The sequence below is a fragment of the Nymphaea colorata genome, chromosome 12, assembly GCF_008831285.2.
Source record: "Nymphaea colorata isolate Beijing-Zhang1983 chromosome 12, ASM883128v2, whole genome shotgun sequence".
Lineage (NCBI taxonomy): Eukaryota > Viridiplantae > Streptophyta > Magnoliopsida > Nymphaeales > Nymphaeaceae > Nymphaea > Nymphaea colorata.
In genome coordinates, this window is record NC_045149.1 from 3856887 (window position 1) to 3877205 (window position 20319).

A 20319-nucleotide genomic window follows, 5' to 3' on the forward strand; every position below is an offset into this window, starting at 1 on the left:
TGTGAAGGGAAAGTTGAGCCCGAGGTTCATAGGACCTTTTGAGATCTTAGAGAAGATTGGAGAGGTGGCATACAAATTGGCATTACCACCTGACTTGAGCCATGTTCATGACGTTTTCCATGTTTCCATGCTTCGAAAGTACGTACCAGATCCTACACATGTGATTGACTTTCAAGGTGTTCAAGTATAAGATGATTTGACAATGGAAGAAAAGCCGATTAGAATTGTGGATCAATGAGAGCAAGTGCTTCGCACGAAGAGAATCCCGTTAGTGAAAGTGGAATGGTAGTACCATGGGTTGAAGGAGAGTACGTGGGAACTTGAGGAGGAGATGCGAAAGAAGTATCCACACTTGCGATGTTTGCAGGTCGGATCGGGTCAGGGTCCAGACCCGGACCTGAGCTCCATGCGCGTAAGGAGCCCGACGCCGCAACACATCTCCCCTTCCTCGTTCCCCTTCCCCCTCGTTTCCCCTCTATGTCTCTCCCTCACCCACGACCGGAGCTCAGCGCAGAGAAGAAGAAGGAGACGGAGGTCGGTGCAGCGGCGGCGGCGGCAACGGCAGCAGCTGAGGGTAAGCTCCCTCCTTCTCTTGCCCCCTTCTCCCTTCTCCTTCGCCTTTTTCTCCTTCCTCGCCCTTCTTCTTATCCTCCCTCCTACGCAGCTTCTCCCTTCTTCGTTAGCACACCTGTTTTAACCAGTGAGGTTAGCTCTTTCTCCAAATTATGGAGGTGATCTGTTATAATATCCTGTCTCTTTAAAAAATCAGACAGTTTTTCAAAGAACTCAGTCAGCAATCTCTGCTGTTGTCTTCTGAGCTTGAAGAACATATCAACTGCCTTCGAGATTTCTTCAAGGATTCCTTCCATCTTTCCCCTACAAGTTAAGCAGTCTAGATAAGATGTCAACAATACTATTATCCTTACCTTTGATATGCTCAAAAGTGCACTAAGAGGAATATTGAGTTACAATATCTCTGAAATTTAGCCATCTCCTGGCAGATGACCTTTTATGTGTTTCATGCAGCTGTGAATGAAACTTGACAATTGCCTTACAATCAATTCGTATTGTAAAAGCTTTTCTTAAGATAAATAATTCAAATGCTTTTAGGGCATAAGAAATTGCTAGAAGTTCTATATCTATGAAAGATATCTTACCTTTCTCTTGGAATTTGCCAGATGCATACCTGCAAATTTCTTCACTTGATTTGAGATCATATTTTGAGGGTTTAGCAAGTAATACCGCTCCCCATCCAAGATGCGATCCATCGGTTTGAATTACCAAATAATCCGTGCTAAGTGGTAGCCTTAAAGGTTTTAGCTGTTGCACTAATTCCTTAATTTTCTTGACCTGGTTTACATCTTCTTCATTGAAGAATAAAACACCATTTGGTCTTAGTTTTGCATAAAGTCCTGACACAAGATTATGCATTTGTGAAAAATAGGGCCTAGCATAATTTAGGACTCCTAAAAATTGTTGAAGCATCTTTTTGTCTTCAATTTTATCGGGAAAATCTTTTATGATTTTCTCAATAATATGTGGCTGGAGTTTTATATATCCATTGCCAATTTCAGTTCCTAAAAATTTGATGTGAGTTTTCATCAACTCCATCTTCTTTTTAGAAATTATAATACCATTTTCTTCAAAAGTTTCTAACACTTTTTTGAGATGAATAACATGTTCTTTCTTAGTTTTTGAGAAAACTAAGATGTCATCGATATAAACTATATAAAATTCTTTGCACCTTTCCATAGCAAGATCCATTTTTCTTTGAAAAATACTGGGAGCATTTTTCAAACCAAAAGGCATTATAACCCACTCGTAATGTCCTTGGGGGCAAGTGAAAGCAGTCCATGGAATAGAACTTTCTTCCATTCTGACTTGCCAAAATCCACTTTTATAGTCAAATTTTGAAAAATATTTTTTGTCTTGGATTCTTTGGATTAAAGAATCTTTATCGGGGATGTTATATCCATCATCCCGGGTATTATCATTCAACCTTCTATAGTTGATGACCATTCTTAATTTCCCTCTTACTTGTTCAGAGTGTTTATTTACAATAAACGCTGCAGACCTGTGAGGGCTGGAACTCATTCTGATAACCTTTAGGTTAATCAAATCTTTTATATGGTTTGCCATATCCTATTCTTCTTCCAAAGATAGTTTGATATTGGTCGTTTTTATCCTTAAGCCAGGATTAATTATATCAAGTTTACACATAACTTGATTTTTCTCCCAATATTTCTGGGGTTTATCTCCAATGATTTCAAGTTTGGATAACCTAGAGATTAGGTCATCAATCTCTTGATAGCTTGAATTAATTCCAACTTGGTCGAAGCAATTTAGAATTCTTTTTATATCTAGAACATAATCAAATGTTCCAAATCTATCAGAATAAATATCAACCAATCCTTCATCTTTTGGAATTAGGTGGTATTTTACCTCACATTCCAGAAAGGTGGATATATATTCTTTATCCATAATAGTTTGACACATCATAACTTGCTTTTTGCATTGCCCTTTAATGGGACAAGTGCATTCGTCTTGTAGTGGAGAATTTTTGAATGGTGATGGTCCCACCATGCTTCTCTCGCACTCTTGATTTTGGACTTTTCCCAAAGTAAAGGTTTATGGTTTGTAGAAAATGTGATCAAACCAGCTTAGTGGTTCATGGAAAATTTGTAGTTGGTTTTTAGTAAGCATCATTCCATGGTTAACACCAATTAGAAAACTAAGACCTATAATAAAATATATAGGCTTACAATGGAGATTTCCAATATAAATTTTTGGACAAGATAATAGATTAGTAAAAGCTCCTTCTTCATCAGTAAGTTGGAGTTTTACTTTATCTTTGGGAATACAGGTTCTGTATTCCAAATTATGTCTAGACATAGTATTTGATACTATGGGTTTTTCTAAAGGTCTAGTATATTTTGGGTCAATAAAAGACTCATCCAAGATGGTTATAGTACATCCTGTGTCAATGAGTGCTTGGACCTCAATAATAGCACCTTCAAGGATTAATCTACATTTTACCATTAATTGGTAAAAATGAGGGTCATCAGAATCTTTTTGGTGTATAAAACTTATAAAACCGGGTGGTTTTGCAAGTTTTAATTTACTACCATATTCGGTAATAAGAGGTTCTTTTCCCTTCTCCTTAGATTTTGGGAGAGGGTTAATTTGCTCTTGAAGCTCAAGGAGCTTCTTTTGAGTTTTCTCTTGGAATTCTTCAGATTTTTCTCTGAAGTTTTCATGCCTTCTGATCCTTTTCTCAAGGTCAGATTCTTCAAATTTGTGTTTAGGTTTGTTGTCTTGGGTGACGGATAAAACTAATTCTGGTTTGAGTTCTGTTAGACATAGTCTACAGATCTCATTGTAACACATAGTGCATTTCCATCTGTGTTCTATGCTAGGGTATCGGCAACAAACAAAACAATTTTTGTTTAAATTGCCGTCTTCATAATTCCAATTATGTTCACAACCCTTGGTACTTTTATCTACTAAGGCTTTGGAATTCTTATTCTAAAGAAGCAGTGTTATTAAATAACACTAATCAAGAACTCATTAGCGTAGATGAATACGTTAGTGACTCGGAATCTATTTATTCCATAGTCTCAGTTGAAGGCTATGAATCCCCAAAGGACTTAATTTCCAGTGAGGAAGATTATCCTTTAGTTAAGAGTTTATCTAAATAAATCAGTAGGCTATGCTTTCAGAGTGTTTATTTACAATAAAATCCCATTTGTTTAGCTATATAGTTAATCGCAACTTATTGTTTTAGCAAATGAATTGCTTAAATCCCATTTGTTTAGCTATATAGTTAATTGCAACTTATTGTTTTAGCAAATGAATTGCTTAAATCCCATTTATATTCATACAAACATGTGTTTTCAATTCTTTGAATCAATCAATATAAATGTAACAACAAGTTCGATTCAGCGGATTAACTATAATGAAAATGAATGAGTTAAATCCCATTGGTATATAATGTTATTGTATAATGGATAACACAATATACATATATACGTATACAATAGTTAACATTATATTATATTAACTTCTCATATTATAATACATTATATTATAATATGTTCACACAAGCATATTACAATTTGATATGTATACGGGATCAAATGGATACTTGTGAGCATCCAATTGTATAGCATATGTAAAGGTTTATTATATTGCGAATAATATATATCAATCCCATTAGTGTTAACCATATATATGCATATATGTATATTGTATATAAATGGATAACATAATATGATACATACGTATATATTATATGAATATATGTATAACATACATCCTATATGTATAAATGCACATATCTATACATGTGCATAGCGTACATAACATAACATATATGTATATATCATATGTATATATGTATAATATGTATGTTATATAGACACATGTATGCTTAATAATATGAACATATAAGTATTATACAATTATATGGTATCATATACGTAATATGTATGTTACGACATATGGATTATGTATGTAAGGATATATACATATATACCTATAATGTCATATATGTAATGTATTATATGTATCATGCATATAACACATATATATACATATTATATATATATATATATATATATATATATATATATATATATATATATATATATATATATATATATATATATATATATATATTGTATAGATATGTTATACATATAATGTTACATGTATATAATACAATTAAACATTATACATATTATTATATACATATATATCATATATGTATTGTAATATAATATTATAATATGTAATATTATTAGGTATTATAATATGTATATACTTATTCTTTAACATTTATCCATATTCTATGTATTATATGTATGTTGCATATATGTATATATACATACATGTACATATAACATATGTATATACAGATATATGTACATTATTTATATATATTATATGTACATTATAACATGTTAATATACTTAACAATCTTTTAAATATTACATGTATTAGTATATAATGTAAACAACTATTATAATATTATATACATTATATATGTTATAATAACGTATATATGTATACATAATATGTATAATATACATTATATATTATATAACATTATTTATACTATTATAACATGTACATTTATGTTATACAATAATATATTTATTATTTGTATGTACATATTTATACGTACTGTAATATTATTTATGTTATATATGTCATATTATTTGTATACATTTATTTGTATGCATTTCAATTTATATATATGTTATCTGTTATACATATACATATATACTTGTGTACTATATATAGTTAATATACAATGCATATAGTGTGTATAGATATATATAGTGTGTGTGTATATATATATATATATATTTGTTTATAATACTATATAACATCTATATTACAATATAGGTTATATTATACGTATTATACATATGGATACGTAATAAATAATACTATATTATGTCGTATGTATTATATGTAATACATATATAGTATATCATATTATATAATATGTTTATAATATAATAATTATAAATTATATATTATACATACATTATATACCATACATATATTATATTACATATCATATATATATGTATAATATATATTATATGGATATATGTATGTGCATATAACAATGTTACAATATATATTTTATATTTTGTTACATATATACTATACATATTATACGTATATAATGTATATTATAGCAGGGACTAGTAGATTGTTTGACTAGTCTATAGTACATTGCCCATCCAACTGCACTGCCATAGTCTAGTTGGCTGGCTATGGACTAGGGACATATATATATGGCCCTGACTCATGTTTTGAAGATTGTTATGTTCTGCATGAAATGAACTCATTTTTCCATTTTTAATGACCATAAAATCAATAAATAAATAAACACATGTGATACAGTAGATCCTCCGTTAATCAGGTAAAAGCCCTCAATTAGGAACCTGGGGATGAAAAAGGTGAAATAAAACAAAATGAAAATACAAGAACATATAGACCGAAAGCCAAAAAAAAGTTTAATTGATCATACAAATGCCACATAAACTTTCCTTCTATCTTGAAGCAGGTGTTGCTGTCCCAGTTCATTCAAAAGAAATGGTCTATATAAAAACTATCCAAAAATTTTTCCAACATTTTTGTAATGAAGTGCATAACTCAGAATTTCATAATATGTTTACTATTTTTATGTATTTTTTATTTTTTGGTCATTGGATTCCAAATTTTTCCAAGAAAACAAAATTCTAAAATAAAACAGAGAAAGGCTACGACTTTACAAATAACAAATACCATATCTAGAAAAGTTGCAGTCTCTTTCAAACCATCCGAATCACATGATGTACACATTCAAGTGGCATGTGCTCTTCCATCATCCAACGTCAATAAAAGGAAGTAAATAGTTTGATAAAACACAGTCTTCCATACTTCAAATGTTGTTGAGATATGCAAAATGTTGAACTTTCTTTCTCTATGTTCTCCTTTTCACTAACAAGTTGAGATCGTTTGCTCAACAGGATCCCCTAGTCCTAAGCAGGTTTCCATAAGCTCAAAGATTTATTAGTCAAAAGCTAATTTCGTACTTGATTTCCCAAATATAAAATTTAAATTCAATTTAAAACTACAAAATGACTGAAATGCCTTCTAGTAAAGATAAAGGATTAAAAGAAGAAAAAAACACAAAAATATTATTTGCAAAAGAAGATAAATAAATAGGTAACATAAACACAAACACAAATATAAAATTTAATATGCATACTATCTTCACAAGGTACATATACACATACAAACAGATTGGCTTGCACCTAGCTTGTGATGATGGCTTAGAGGTGTCAACAAGATTAGGATAGTCTATATCCCAGAAGAGAGCCATGTCTGTCAAACTTGGATACCAAACACTGTATGTGATAGCTTAATCACAACTGTGACTCCCATAGTGATATTAAGTTATTTTTCCCATTATGGTGGCAACTTGACTCGTTCAAAGCGCAAAGGCTTTTTTCATAACATCATAATGGCATGTCTATACCAAAAGCAACTGTGAAATTGTGCAAAGAAATGATCAAAATGTACAACTTATAAATAAAGAAAATGCAAAAGATAAAATAAGTCATAAATGATGGAGAATATTTGCAGAAAAGCACAAATATAAACATCGAGTGTATATTGAAGGAAACATCAATAGAAATGTCAAATATTTGATAACAAACTCACTTTTGTAATGCTGCACATGCTTAGAGGATATCCACTAGAGTAGAAAGCAATTAAGAAATCACAAATTGGCCAACTAGAGATAGTAGAAAAATGACATTATTGTCTAGTAGTTAGTGATAGGTCTAATTGTGATCACCACTTTTGTTTATATGTACATTTTTTATCAAATCATACATGTAAACTGTAATAAATAGGATATATTACTTGTACTTGCCTTCATATTCCATGTGTAGGATTTTGAGGGATGAAACTCGACCTGTCAGTATGAGGTCTAACCATTCCTGGTGTCTTAAACAGGGTTAATCGGACCAAGGACTACAATAGATGTTTCAATTGCTGAGTTTAAATGTATTCAAAACCTAGGAAAACAATTGTGCCTTAATTTTGAAATCATGTATGTCTTAAAATTTAAATAGATCTTAGAAGTAGAGTGATGAACAAAGAAAACTCAATTAGATGTCTGATGTCTGAATCATCATAGATTAATGCAACTTGAGATCCTAGATCTAAAATGATGCATGCAAAACTATGTCATGGAGGTTTGGAGTCTGGTCTCCACTAGGGCTAGGATGTAGGTTCATGGAAAAATTAAGAGAGAACTGGATCTGAATCCAAAACTTATAATCATGAACTAAGAAATTTTATATAAATCTTGTTCTAAATTTGAAGAGATGTTATAGAAGACAAAGTATCATTTCATGTGATTGAGACTCATGATCCCAAAATTCATGGTCATAGATCTAGTGAATTTACCTTGCATTCATAATTGAATCTTTTAAGAACCAAATTCTAAAAGGATAGATCCAAAATTGATGATTGTGGGGTTCAAAATCTTGCATTTTGGTTTAATTTTGTAGGGATTGATCCTAGGTTTATGATCAAATGCTCATTTACTTTGAAATTCAATCCAAGATCTAAAATTCATGATCCAAAATCTAGGATCCAAAACCCACAATCCAATACCAATGACCTAACATTTATGATTCAGGTCTCGTACATGAAATCTGATTCAAAATCCAAAGTCTAAAATCCAAGATCCAAAACCTATGACCTGGGATCCAAAATTCAAGTTCCAAGATCCATATTTGGGATTTAAAATTCAAGATCCAAGGTCCATAATTCAAGATCCAAAATCTAATACTTGGCATCCAAATCCAATACTTGAGATTGACATCAATGTAGGTATACTTGGGTTAATGACATGGTTTAGATTAGATCAACATATGGTTTATGATTTGAATACAATACATTGAATTGAGATCTGAGATCCAAATGATTTAGGGGTAAGTTGGTCAACATGACTGGGTTCAGTCCTGTTAACACTGGGTTCGAAGATGGGTTTGACTATAATAAGTGGGTTTGGTCTTAGACAAACCATATGATATATAAATTTCATGCATTCCATGTGAATGAGTATTTAAAGAAGCTTGACTAGACCTAGGCTATAGACTGGGTTCCTAAATAGTAGGCTCTAGGATCAGTTTGGGCTAGGCCTTAGAGAATTGAACCAGGATTGCACTTAATGTCTACATGACCAAGGGTTTTTGAAATCATTTAAAAAAGATTGGTTTTGAAACTTTATAGAGAAAACTATGATTTGAAATGATTCTTGCATGAGATCCAAACTGGATTCTGGTTTTCACATACCTGGGCTGATGCACACAGAGTATGATACTTTGCTGACCTAGTTTGGTTTCAAACAAGGGGTGCATGTGGGTGCAAGGTGGTTCAGTGTATGTTAAAACAAAGGTGTAATGCATGATTAAAAAAATATGAAGAAAAACCATATTCTATATGCATGACTTAAGTAAAAATATGTAAGAAAAAAACATGAACTTAAATGAAAGAAACAAAGAAGAGAGGGGCATATCACACTAAAATAAGCCTAATCTAGAAAACAAACTTGCTAGGCTATAACATTATTAAAACAACTAAGAAAAATAAACTAAACTAAACATGCATAAAGATCTAAATTGCAAATAAAAAAAAAGAAGAGGGATAAAATTTTACCTAAAGTCGGCACCATGTCTGAGCTCACTCCCACAACCCCAACACTGAGTTTGGTTGGGTGTAGGTTGGGCACTAATGTAGCCTGAACCAATACTTAGACAAAGACAAAAAAATTTAACTTGTTTTGAAATAAACGTTTTTTTAGTGCCCATTTGGAATTTTACCAACCTTATGAGCTTCTCTAGGAATAAATAAAGTGTTAAGGGGCAAGGTGGGAGGTCGTCTATTTAATCCATGATACATTTTTTAGATATAACATGCATTAAGCTCACATGTGAATACTGGATAGGGGTTTCATGTTGGGACCCAAATCCAGGTCCAGATACAACAAAAATTCTAAAGGATGAATATGGATATGGTATTGAAATTTGGATTATGATTCGATATCCAAAATCTAAAATGGGAATAATGGATCTGGATCTATAAAGATAGATTAGATTTGAGACTTGGTATGAGATCCAAACATGGATATATGATCATGGTCATAAATGTGAAACGAAGATATAAAAATAGCATGGAATTGGACCAGGCTCTAGTTGAGCTAGGTGGGTTCAAGCTGTATGACATGGACTGGACCTAGGTTAGGTTTAGTTTTTGAAAATTGGGTTCAGAGCTAGGCTGATGATAGGCTCAACCTAGTACTGTCTTAAAAAACTTTAATTTTAATGGAAAATTGGGGTATGCTAAGCCTGTGCTTAGGCCTACCAGATCCATGAAATTTATCTCAAACCTAACTTAAGTTCATGTGGCTCTTAAGTTAGGTTTTAAGCTAGGTTTTATGAAAAATATGTGCATAGTGTCAAATGATCAAAATACCCTTGTATGTGATTTCGGGATAAACTTGGTTCAAATAAGGAGATTGTCTTGAACTAAGATTCTAGAATCAAAGAAAATCATAAACCAAGGTATATGTGACTCATAACTTATGTTTATGCAGAAGAATATGGATTGAAAGGAAACAGCCATTTTGCCTTTGTGTATAATTTTAGAGTTTCGGATGAATTTTCTCGCTCTGACTGATCCAGCATGTGGCCAAGTTCCTAAATAGGATCTAATTAAAATCTTAGTGAAAATTTTCTCTCGAATGACTTTAAAAATCAAAAACAAATTTTCATCAACCTGTATGCGCCACATTTATAAAGGAAAATCAAGGAAGGCCATCAAAATCAGATTTTTATTAGAATTTCCACAAGTGGAGCTACAGGCATTTGGAAAAGCTATTTGCCTATAATGACATGCTGAAATATCAGAGAAATTCAATGTAATTTTGCAAAATTGAGCTCGACAACAGTTTTACAGAACGTACCAAGTACTAGGAATGAGCTCCAGAGACTTTTAAATTGAATTGAACTCAACCCGAAAGGAATGAACTCAAACTGAACTAACTAAGTATTGATTTACTCATGATTAAATAACCCAACTCAGTTTCAACTCACTTTATTGGGTTGAGCTCAAATTCAGCTCAAACTTCTAAAAATAGGAGAGAGAAAGTACTCAAGACTTAATTGAAAGCAAACAGGAATGAATAAACTCAAACTGAGCTAAATGAAGTTTGATTTATACATGATAAATGTGGTCCTAGCTTGATTTTAGCTCACTCTTCTGGGATGAGCTCAAATTCAGCTTAAACCCTTGAAAACATGAAAGAGAAAGCACTCAAAAATAAATTGAACTAAAATCGGGATGAATGAACTCAAACCGAACTAAATGAAGCTTGAATTATACATGATAAAGATGGTCGTAGCTTGGGTTTAGCTCAATCTTCCAGGTTGAACTCAAATTCAGTATAAACCCTTGAAAACAAGAGATAGAAAGATTCAGCAGCAATCTGCAAATTAGTATATGTTGAAACTTGGGTTGGGTGACTCAAAATTAGTGAAATAAAACTTTCTCTCCATCAAGGTAAAACTTGTTTTGACTTGGTTGAGCTAAGATCATAATTTTAAGTTCCAAGAGCTTATTTGAGCTACAAGGGAGTTGGCTTCAAGCTAGGGATAACCTTGGTGAATTGACTGTAGCGACGCTTGGGGTCATGTAAAATTGACAAATGGTCTAATTGCTCAAATGTTAGGAAATTCTCAAAAATTTTGATGAAAAATCCTTATTTTCTAGGTCAAGATGACAAGATGCAAAGATAAAATGGTATGAGTCTAGGTGTTCAATGTTGATGTAAAAAGTGCTTGTTTAGCATAGAATGACCATTTGTCCTTGAAATTTGGTCTTTGAAAATTCATTTGGAAATCTCATGGTGAAGAGTAAAATAATCATTTGAACTTGTGAAAATTTTGCATGTTCACTAAAGTAAAGAAGTGTGAGAGTCTAAGTGAGGTCTTGGACTTGAGCTGAAGTAACATTCAACCAAGAACCAAATGAGACACATGCAAGGCTCATGAGAGTAGACACAGTTATGTCTTTAGTGGTTTAGGTAATTTCCCACTTATTATTGTTAAATTAAATTTTACAACCTCCTTTAAATAAAATAATATAAAATAGAATAAAATATCACAATAAATAATATTTTTACAATAAATAGGGCTGCCACCCCATTTTGGGCCACATTTGAGGAGATGAGATAGAAAAGAAGGGGAAAAAAGAGAAAAGGAGAGAGAAAGAGAGGAAGGAGACAAAAAATGAGGAGAGAGAAGGAAAATGTTGTAGCAGATGCCATTAGTCGCAAAGGTACTGTGACTGCAGTAAGTTTGATACTTCAAACATGGAAAATGATTGAGGAATTGATTTCCTGGCATCCCTTACAACCTACTCTAAGAACAGTTACTTGTGCACAACAAAGCTATGTGATTTGATTGAGATAGTTCGACAAAAACACAAGCATGATCTTGATTATAGCCAGATGATTTCTCATTGTCCAAAGGATAAACTAGATTTTTCTCTGGACAATAGAGATAGTATTTGCTTCCTACAATTCATCCATGAGTGAATAAAATGTATGATGCTAAGTAAACATTTTGGTGGTCAAGAATGAAATCTGATATCACCAAACATGTGGCAAAATGTCATATGTAACAGTAAGTCAAAACAAAACATCAAAAGTCCAGAGGATTATTGTAGCCAATTGAGATTCCTTTATGGAAATGGGAAGATATAGCGATGGACTTCATCATGGAATTGTCAAGGACTCGGAAACAACATGACACCAAATGGGTCATCGCTGATTGACTAACAAAGTCTGCTCATTTCTTTCCAATAAGAGCTAACCAGTCTTAGAATCTTTCACTGAACTGTATGTTGATGAATTGATTGCATGGTGTGCCGTGTACCATTATTTCAAACAGATATCCTAAATGCACCTCTTGTTTTTGAAAAGCTCTCCAGCTTGCATTGGGAACTAAGTTACATATGAGTTCTACATTATAACTCCAAGCCAATGGACAAGCATAGAGGACGATTTTAACTTTAGAAGATATGTTATTGACATGTTCTCTAGAATGGAAGGGCAAATGGGACAAATATGTAAAACTAGCTAAATTTGCCTACAACAACAGTAACCATTCTAATATTGTTATGGTTCCTTTTGAAGCTTTATATAGACATCCATGCCGAACACCTATATATTGGGATGAAAGTGATGGAAAATTGAAACATTCTTTAGTTCTACTACACTATGTTGATCAAATCAAGATGATATAAAACAAACTATCGACTACTTAGGATTATCAAAAAAGTTGTATTGACAAAAGACAACAGCCCCTAAGTTTTGAGTTGGAGACCAAGTATTTTTATGTGTGTCCCCAATCAAAGGGATTTTCAGATTTGGTAAGAGGGGCAAATTGAATCTTAGATTTATTGGACATTTTGAAATTCTAGTAGGAATTGGTAAAACAACGTACTGACTGTCACCACAATACTCTCAGGTTCATAACATCTTTCATGTGTCAATGATACAAAAAAGATTTGACATATGTGTATTAAGAACAAATAGAATACCAGTAGTAAAAGTTGAATGGCAGCACCACTACTAACAGTACTTGGGAGCTAAAAGCTGATATATAGAAACACTGTCCCTAACTATTCAAGAATGAAATTTTCGCAAAGAGGGTAAGACTGTAACATCCAGTTCTTCAGTGCCAAAATCAGATAATGAGTTGTCATTTTTAGGCCTATAAGTTCATGAATGTTACTATGTTCTTGTGTGAGCATTGCTAAGACATAATATTGAAATTAAGAACAAATAATACCTATAAAAAGGAGAGAGAAAATAAGGAGAAAAGAGAGAAAAGGATAAAGAAAAAGAGGAAGGATAGAGAAAAATGAGGAGAGAGACACTTTTGTTGATAGTGAGACCTTCTCGAATCCTCCCACCGGTGTGCCACAATTATCTGGATTAGAAATTTTGCAGAAATCTAAGAAACTATGAAAATTATTTCAGTTTCTTTGATTAAACATAAATTTATAGGCTTTCAACCATATGAATTCTAGTTTCTTCTCCTGCGTTGTGCTATTCAGCTATTCTCTACTATTCCTATGGGTTGGATCGTGCAAAGGGCCCCAATCTTTGAGATTCTACAGATTTTTATTCGAAACTTTGAAGCACTCCATACCACATGTACCACATGCAAGCAATGAATGAACTATGCCAACATTGTTTGCGTGGTCTAGCTGTCTAGGCTACGTGAAACCCATGTCAGTTTGCACATTGGTTCTCTATATCACAAACATTGACTGTATGCCAAGCTAGGCTATGAGGGCTGGTAAGTCTTGGTTGGCCATGGCCCAGCCATTGCTAGACCTTGGTCAGCTACCCCCCAACTTAGTTAGATTACCCCTGCCATGCCCAGGGTAAATTAGGCCCCACACGATTGACCACCCAGAGTTTTGTCTTGAATTTATTGTTCATTATGCATAATCAGATTGCTCAAGTGATTTGACAATTGCTTAGATTAATAAATTGAGATTCAACAGCTTAATCCAAGTTGTAAGATTACTTGAGCTAGTCGAGTTTAACTTGATTCTTTAAGCATGCATACATGCTTGCTATTCAAATGTAATTGATTTTGAAGGAGTGTGCAACACTCATACGGGGATCTTCAGTTATGCCAGAGATATAGGCTTTTAAACTGAGTTTTGACATTGATGTTATTTTATAATGAGTCCATGATTTAGCTTTCAAATGAGCATAATTAATGAAGAAAGCCAGAAATTGTTAGTCATGCATCGATTTGGTTGAGCATGATGGTTTGTTATTTATTTCATATTAAGTTTGCTCATGGCCTGAGTTGTCATTTTGATGTAGGCAAGAGCTTAGGGCCAGTTTAATGTTTTCGAAATGGCAGAAATTTATGAAATTGTGGCATGGTGGCTATAGATAGTTGAACCCAACTGTAAAACATAAAAGGGTTCAGGTTGGGTGGTGCAAGGGTTCAGGGACCTGAGTTTGCGGAACCTCCTTTGAATGCATGGATTGATATATTAAGTGCTCATTCCCCAAGCTGGAGCCAATCCCCGATGTGAGGCAGCAGAGTGTGGGATGCAGTTACTGCAATAACATAGTTGTGCTCAATGAAATGTAGAGTCACAGCAGACTCGATGCTTGGGACCATGAGCGGCACAATGGTCAGCCCTGAATACATCGATGAGCTAGGTGGCATCATATGATTTTGCTCAAGTGGGTGTGTGTGTGCATCATTGAAATTCATGTAATTATGAATTATTGTCTATTTATTTATTTATTCCTTTCCTTCCATTGCTTTTACTAATGTGATTTGGTTACTTGTGTGACTCAGAGTGAGTGATCTGATTCACTGGCATGTCAAAAACACCAGAAGACCGACTTTTAGGGCTTGCAGATAAGGGAAAGTGACCCATTGTGGACAGTTCGATTGACTGGAATGTGCTACCTTCTCAATCTAAAACACCATGTCCTTACTTCCACATTAAATCCCTTGAGGATCACAGATGGCCAAGTGACGGGATTCCATTCCTTGCTCCCACAAAAATATCTTTTGATAGTTATATTGTTATGCTTTCTAAACTTTTGAACTATGACCTGAGTATTATCACTGGTGTAGGAGTGGACCTGTATCCAGTGATGATACTCAGCCATTATCATTCTTATTTCTCAAGAAACATACTTTATAAAAGATACTCTTCTAAACATTCTAGTGAACGAAGAATGTGAGTCACATAGAATACCAAAAAATGGAACCATGATAAAGATAAATACCATATTGAACTATTTAATGAAATTAGTATTGCTGAACCAACCATAGAGAATGACTTGGAGAAATTGTTAGAAACATATGAGTTTTGATAATTTGATTTATTATTATGAAGACCAACGCGAAGAAGCAATAGACTCAAATGAAAGAAAAAGGATTTGTAAGTATGGTAAGAAAGAATGGGAAAAGCTATGGAAAGAATGGGAAAAACTATGGAGAAAAGGAAAGATGAAGCACTGAAGCTATTTCAACCTATGGCTAGAAATTAGGTCTTTCATGTATTTGGAATACTTGATATTGTATTCGGCAGTTGTGCTGATGTCATGATTATCTATTTTCTTTAGGTTCCTATTCTACTGTAGGTGATGCTTGCTAGGTGGCTTGAAGGATGGGGGATTGTTGAGAGGGGCATGTCTGATGTCATATGCATTCCACTTGAACCATAAATTTTGTGTGTGCATGGTTTGTTCGTAGATATATGTACATCCCTTTTTGCTAATCTGAAACAAAGACTGTGAGAGTTGCAAATCTTTGATACATGATTTGGAGGTTTGCTTATAAATAGGTGTTCTTCATTAGAGCCACTAACTTCTAGGTCATGTTGTGCTGCATGCAATTACATGGCAAGTTTAACTGTACATAAATAGACTGCTCAGGCCTACGCTAAACACATAATTGTGTAATTGTTTCGCTTCTGCTTGGTCAAAACGATCATATAGAAAAAACCTGTTCTTCCTCTATTTCCTTTTCACCCCTAGCTATGCATGACATTGGACTATCTCATTATTGATCCATGAAAATGAACCTAGGTCTCACATGTATGCATGCAACTAGATTATGCATAATCAAGATTTGGTCTCTAAATTTCATGAAATATGGGATGTGATGCTAAAGAGATCTAAAATTAAATTCAAGCTCTTCTCATGATCAGCTTGATTTAACGTCTAGACTTCTTGATCCAAACTTGTAATGGAAATTTAGGTTCTACGGTTTGCCTGAGGGTCGACCGGGGTTTAGATCCAAATTTATAGTTCAGGCTTGTAATAAATGATACTTAAGATACAAAATTCAGAATGCAATATATAAATCCTTGAGGTTTAATCTGAATCAGTTAAATTGAGATCCAAATTTTGAATGCCAGATCTAATGCTTGTAATCTATTATCCATATTCAATTTTAATATTGTCCTGAAATCCGAACCTAAATCAGAGGTATTTTCTAGATCTTAGATCCAATTCACCATGAGATCCAATAACGTTTGTTTGAGGTTCAATTGAATTGGATCTAGGCTTAACTAGGCTTGATCTAATTAGGATTTCCTAGAACGGGCCGACCTAGCTAGAGCTTGACCAAATCATGGTTCATTGTAGTGGACTCAATGCCACATTTAATTAACTATCAAGAAATTTTGTATGGGTTGGCTAACGAAAGCTGGATCTAGGATTTGTGACTTACTTGTGTGGGTTCTAAAGCTAGTCTACGTTAGACCCTAGAATATTTGAACATGGGTAACTCTAGGTTTAGATCTTGACCATGCATAAACCTAGGGATTTTAGAAAACATAATTTCTAAAAGAGATTTGGCTTTGAAAATGTGCATTTGAAAATTTATGTTTTTGAAAGTGAATCCACGTAGATACTATACTGAACTGGATGTTATCATGCTAGGACTATGCATGGCATGGTACTAGCCAATCATGCTTAGTTTCTACATGAATCATATGTTAAGTGCATATTTGAAATTTAATTTATATTTACGGTCCAAGATATGCTCGTATTATGCAAAAAGCAAATATGTGTTTGTCATACATTAAAGCAAGAATCTAAACCAAAATTTAAATGCCAAAATAAAAAAGAAAGAGAGAGGAAGGAGGGGCATACCTGACCTCAAATCCCCAGCCTAAAGACTAATAAATTAAAATAAAAATTCTGACAAAACTAGAAATTCTAAAACCTAAGCATGCTTAAAGGAAATTAAACTGATTAAGAACTAAAGCAAAAATAACCTAAACTAAGCATGCTAAAATAGAGAAGAAAAATCTAAGACATACTACCAGAAGAAAACTAGAAAAAAAAAAGAACTAAACTGAAGATAAAGAAAAGAAAAACTTAAGAGCTCTAATCATTCACTAAGTAGGTGTTTATGCTCTTAAATTGTCATTAAGCATGTCTAATCATGATTGGAACAATTTAGTCTCAGATTATTCAATTACTAATCTACCTTAATCATAGTATGTAATAACAAGTTTGTATGAACCCACATAAAAACATAATAAGGTTCATGAACTTGTAGGGCTAAAACGATAACTCATAACGTGATTTAGGCACTAAGGAACTACTTGTTACAATCTTAATCCCCTTAAGAAAATTTTGTCCTTGAATAATCTTTCACTTCTTTCATCACTAAATTTATGAAAGTGAGGAGGCCTATATGGTTTTGTGTAAGTTCTGGGATGAGAGGTAGCAAGGACGCTATCATTCTTTCCTTGGAAAAATCCAGCCTATTTTTCTGCATTTGAAGTTATGCAATTGCCTTACTCATAAATATACTGTAGACTGTAGATCTATGAAGTAATGAAGTCTTGATACCTTTATATTCGAACCTCAATCCAATAATAAATTCATGGAATTTCTTTCTTCGGATTTCTTTTTCTTTCAAAGCTATGTCTCTTGCGTTAACTGAAAAAAGTTAAACTTAATTATCTCATCCAACATTAGATCAAATTTGGTAACATACTCTTTGATGGTTTTTTCTCTTTGTTGGAGATCAGGTATATCCTTTATAATGTGTGGTTTTTTCAAAAACTCAAGCTTCATGTGCATAGTTGTGCTTAAAAATGTGATTCGTACTAGTGGCTTTTACACAGATAAGAATCCAAGTAAGGATCTTTTTATGTTCTACTTTCCAATCTTCCCATTCTCTCATAATCAGCTATCGTTTTTTTTTTTATTTCCAGATCCTTCTAACAAACATACTTTACCACCAATAATTTTAGTCAAAATTACTTGACGTTCCTTGGTCAACAGTTCCCCATAACCTTTTGATCCTAATTAAATGTTCCATGCTTATAGCCCATTGAACATAATTTGTTGTGGAATGCTTAGGAAGAGGAAAGTAAAATCTTTTTTGGCCTGGGAGGTTACCTTAAGATGGCCAACAACCTGCCCAATTTGATGGGGATTATGATTCACCACAACCATGACGATGCAGCAACAACCTTTTTCCAGCAGCAGCAAGGCGGATAGAAATACTCACAGGAATCTCACCAACAGTTGTTGAACAAGCAAATCTTTAAGACAACAAAAAACTCAATCTTCCAAGATTCCCATAGCTTCGAAAAACATGGTGCAGTCAGATTGGAGGGCCAAGCTTGGGTATCATGTAAATTTTTATGACAGACATTGAAAATGAACAGGACGGATCACCTATCTGCGTGTTCTAGGGGAAGGAACGCACCTACGGCGTCAGAAATCTATATCAATAATCACAAGAAGAGAATCATTAGGAAAAAAAGTGCGGTAAAGCACCACAACCTGAATAAAGAATGTGCACCAAGGCACTAAACTGAATAATAAAAACTTAGAAAAGCTTCAAGAGAAGCATGTATTAAAGAGGACCAACGAGGCCCTTTAAATAGGCTACAGAAGAAGTCCAGCATATGGAGAGCTCAAAGAATTCCAGGTGAGCTAGATAGATGACTACAGGAAATAAAATTAAAAAGAAAGAGTCACAATAGATGCCAAAAAATATACAAGGAACTTATATATATATATATATATATATAAGAATGGAGCGGCCCAATAAATCATTTGAGCCAAGGAGCTACATGTGAAAGAACAGAGTCAACGGTGAGACAAACAAAGGTCATAACAGAGAAAAAGAGAAGGTCAGATTTGACATTATTTTGTTGTCCATTTGGTATTGTTTTGTTCCCCTCGTTCTTTCCGTTTCTTGGTGTTCTTATTGATTAATCTACATTGCATCTTGTTGGGGGTTGCAGTAAGCCAGTGAAAAATAAAGGATGCAAATTCAGCTGTTGGGTAGTTATAGTGGAATGTCTGAATAAACGCTGATAAACTTGTCAGTAAAGACCAACTTGCTGGAATTTTTCAGTACCGTGCATCCTATTATATTGTTCTTTTTGCTTCTTATCTTGAAGGAGACATGCCATTTATTGGCCTTCACCAATTGGTTGGTGGAGAAGTTCCCCGTTTTCCTTTACTTTTGTAAACTATAATTTCCAAGACCATTAAGTGTGACTTTGTTATTAGCTATATTCGTGGCATTTTTGCATATTTTAATACGTTTTAATAATTTGTTTTGATGAAACTTTGTTCCCCTTCTTCTGTCAGCTGTTTCTTGCAAACCAGGAGAAGTTTCATGCCGGTGCAGATAAGCAGTATTGGAAGGCAATTGCAGAGCTGATCCCCCATGAGGTTCCTAATATTGAGAAGAAAAGGGGGAAGAAGGATGCTGAGAAAAGGCCTTCCATTGTTGTTGTGCAGGGACCAAAGCCAGGTAAGCCTAGTGATCTGTCAAGGATGCGCCAAATATTGGTTAAGTTGAAGCACACACCACCACCTCATATGAAGCCACCTCCACCGGAACCTGCAAAGGATGCTGCTAAGGATGGTTCAAAAGATGATGGTAACAACACAACTCCACCTAAGGAAGCTGCTGCAGTGTTGGCAGGAGCAAAGCCTGCAATTCCTCTCAAAGAAGCAGTATCAGTTGCCTAAAAGGTTCAAAATTTACTTTCTTCTCTTCATGGTTGCGTGGATTATTTTGTATTTGTATTTGGTCCCCTAGTTGGTTTCCCCATCAATTACACAAAAATGACGAGGCAGCGATTTTTGGTAGTGATGGACAGTTATTAGTGCCTTGTATTATTATTTTTTCTTAACTTTCT

General features: G+C 33.7%; 1 protein-coding gene across 1 annotated transcript; it reads left to right on the forward strand.

Annotated features, from left to right (window-relative positions):
* The first annotated feature begins 357 nt into the window (after positions 1-357).
* On the forward strand, positions 358-20319 carry LOC116265830 (clathrin light chain 1-like). The gene is made up of 3 exons (XM_050080899.1): positions 358-705; positions 19246-19296; positions 19763-20319. The coding sequence occupies exons 1-3, from the start codon at positions 358-360 to the stop codon at positions 20147-20149; spliced, it is 786 nt and encodes a 261-aa protein (XP_049936856.1). The 3' UTR covers positions 20150-20319.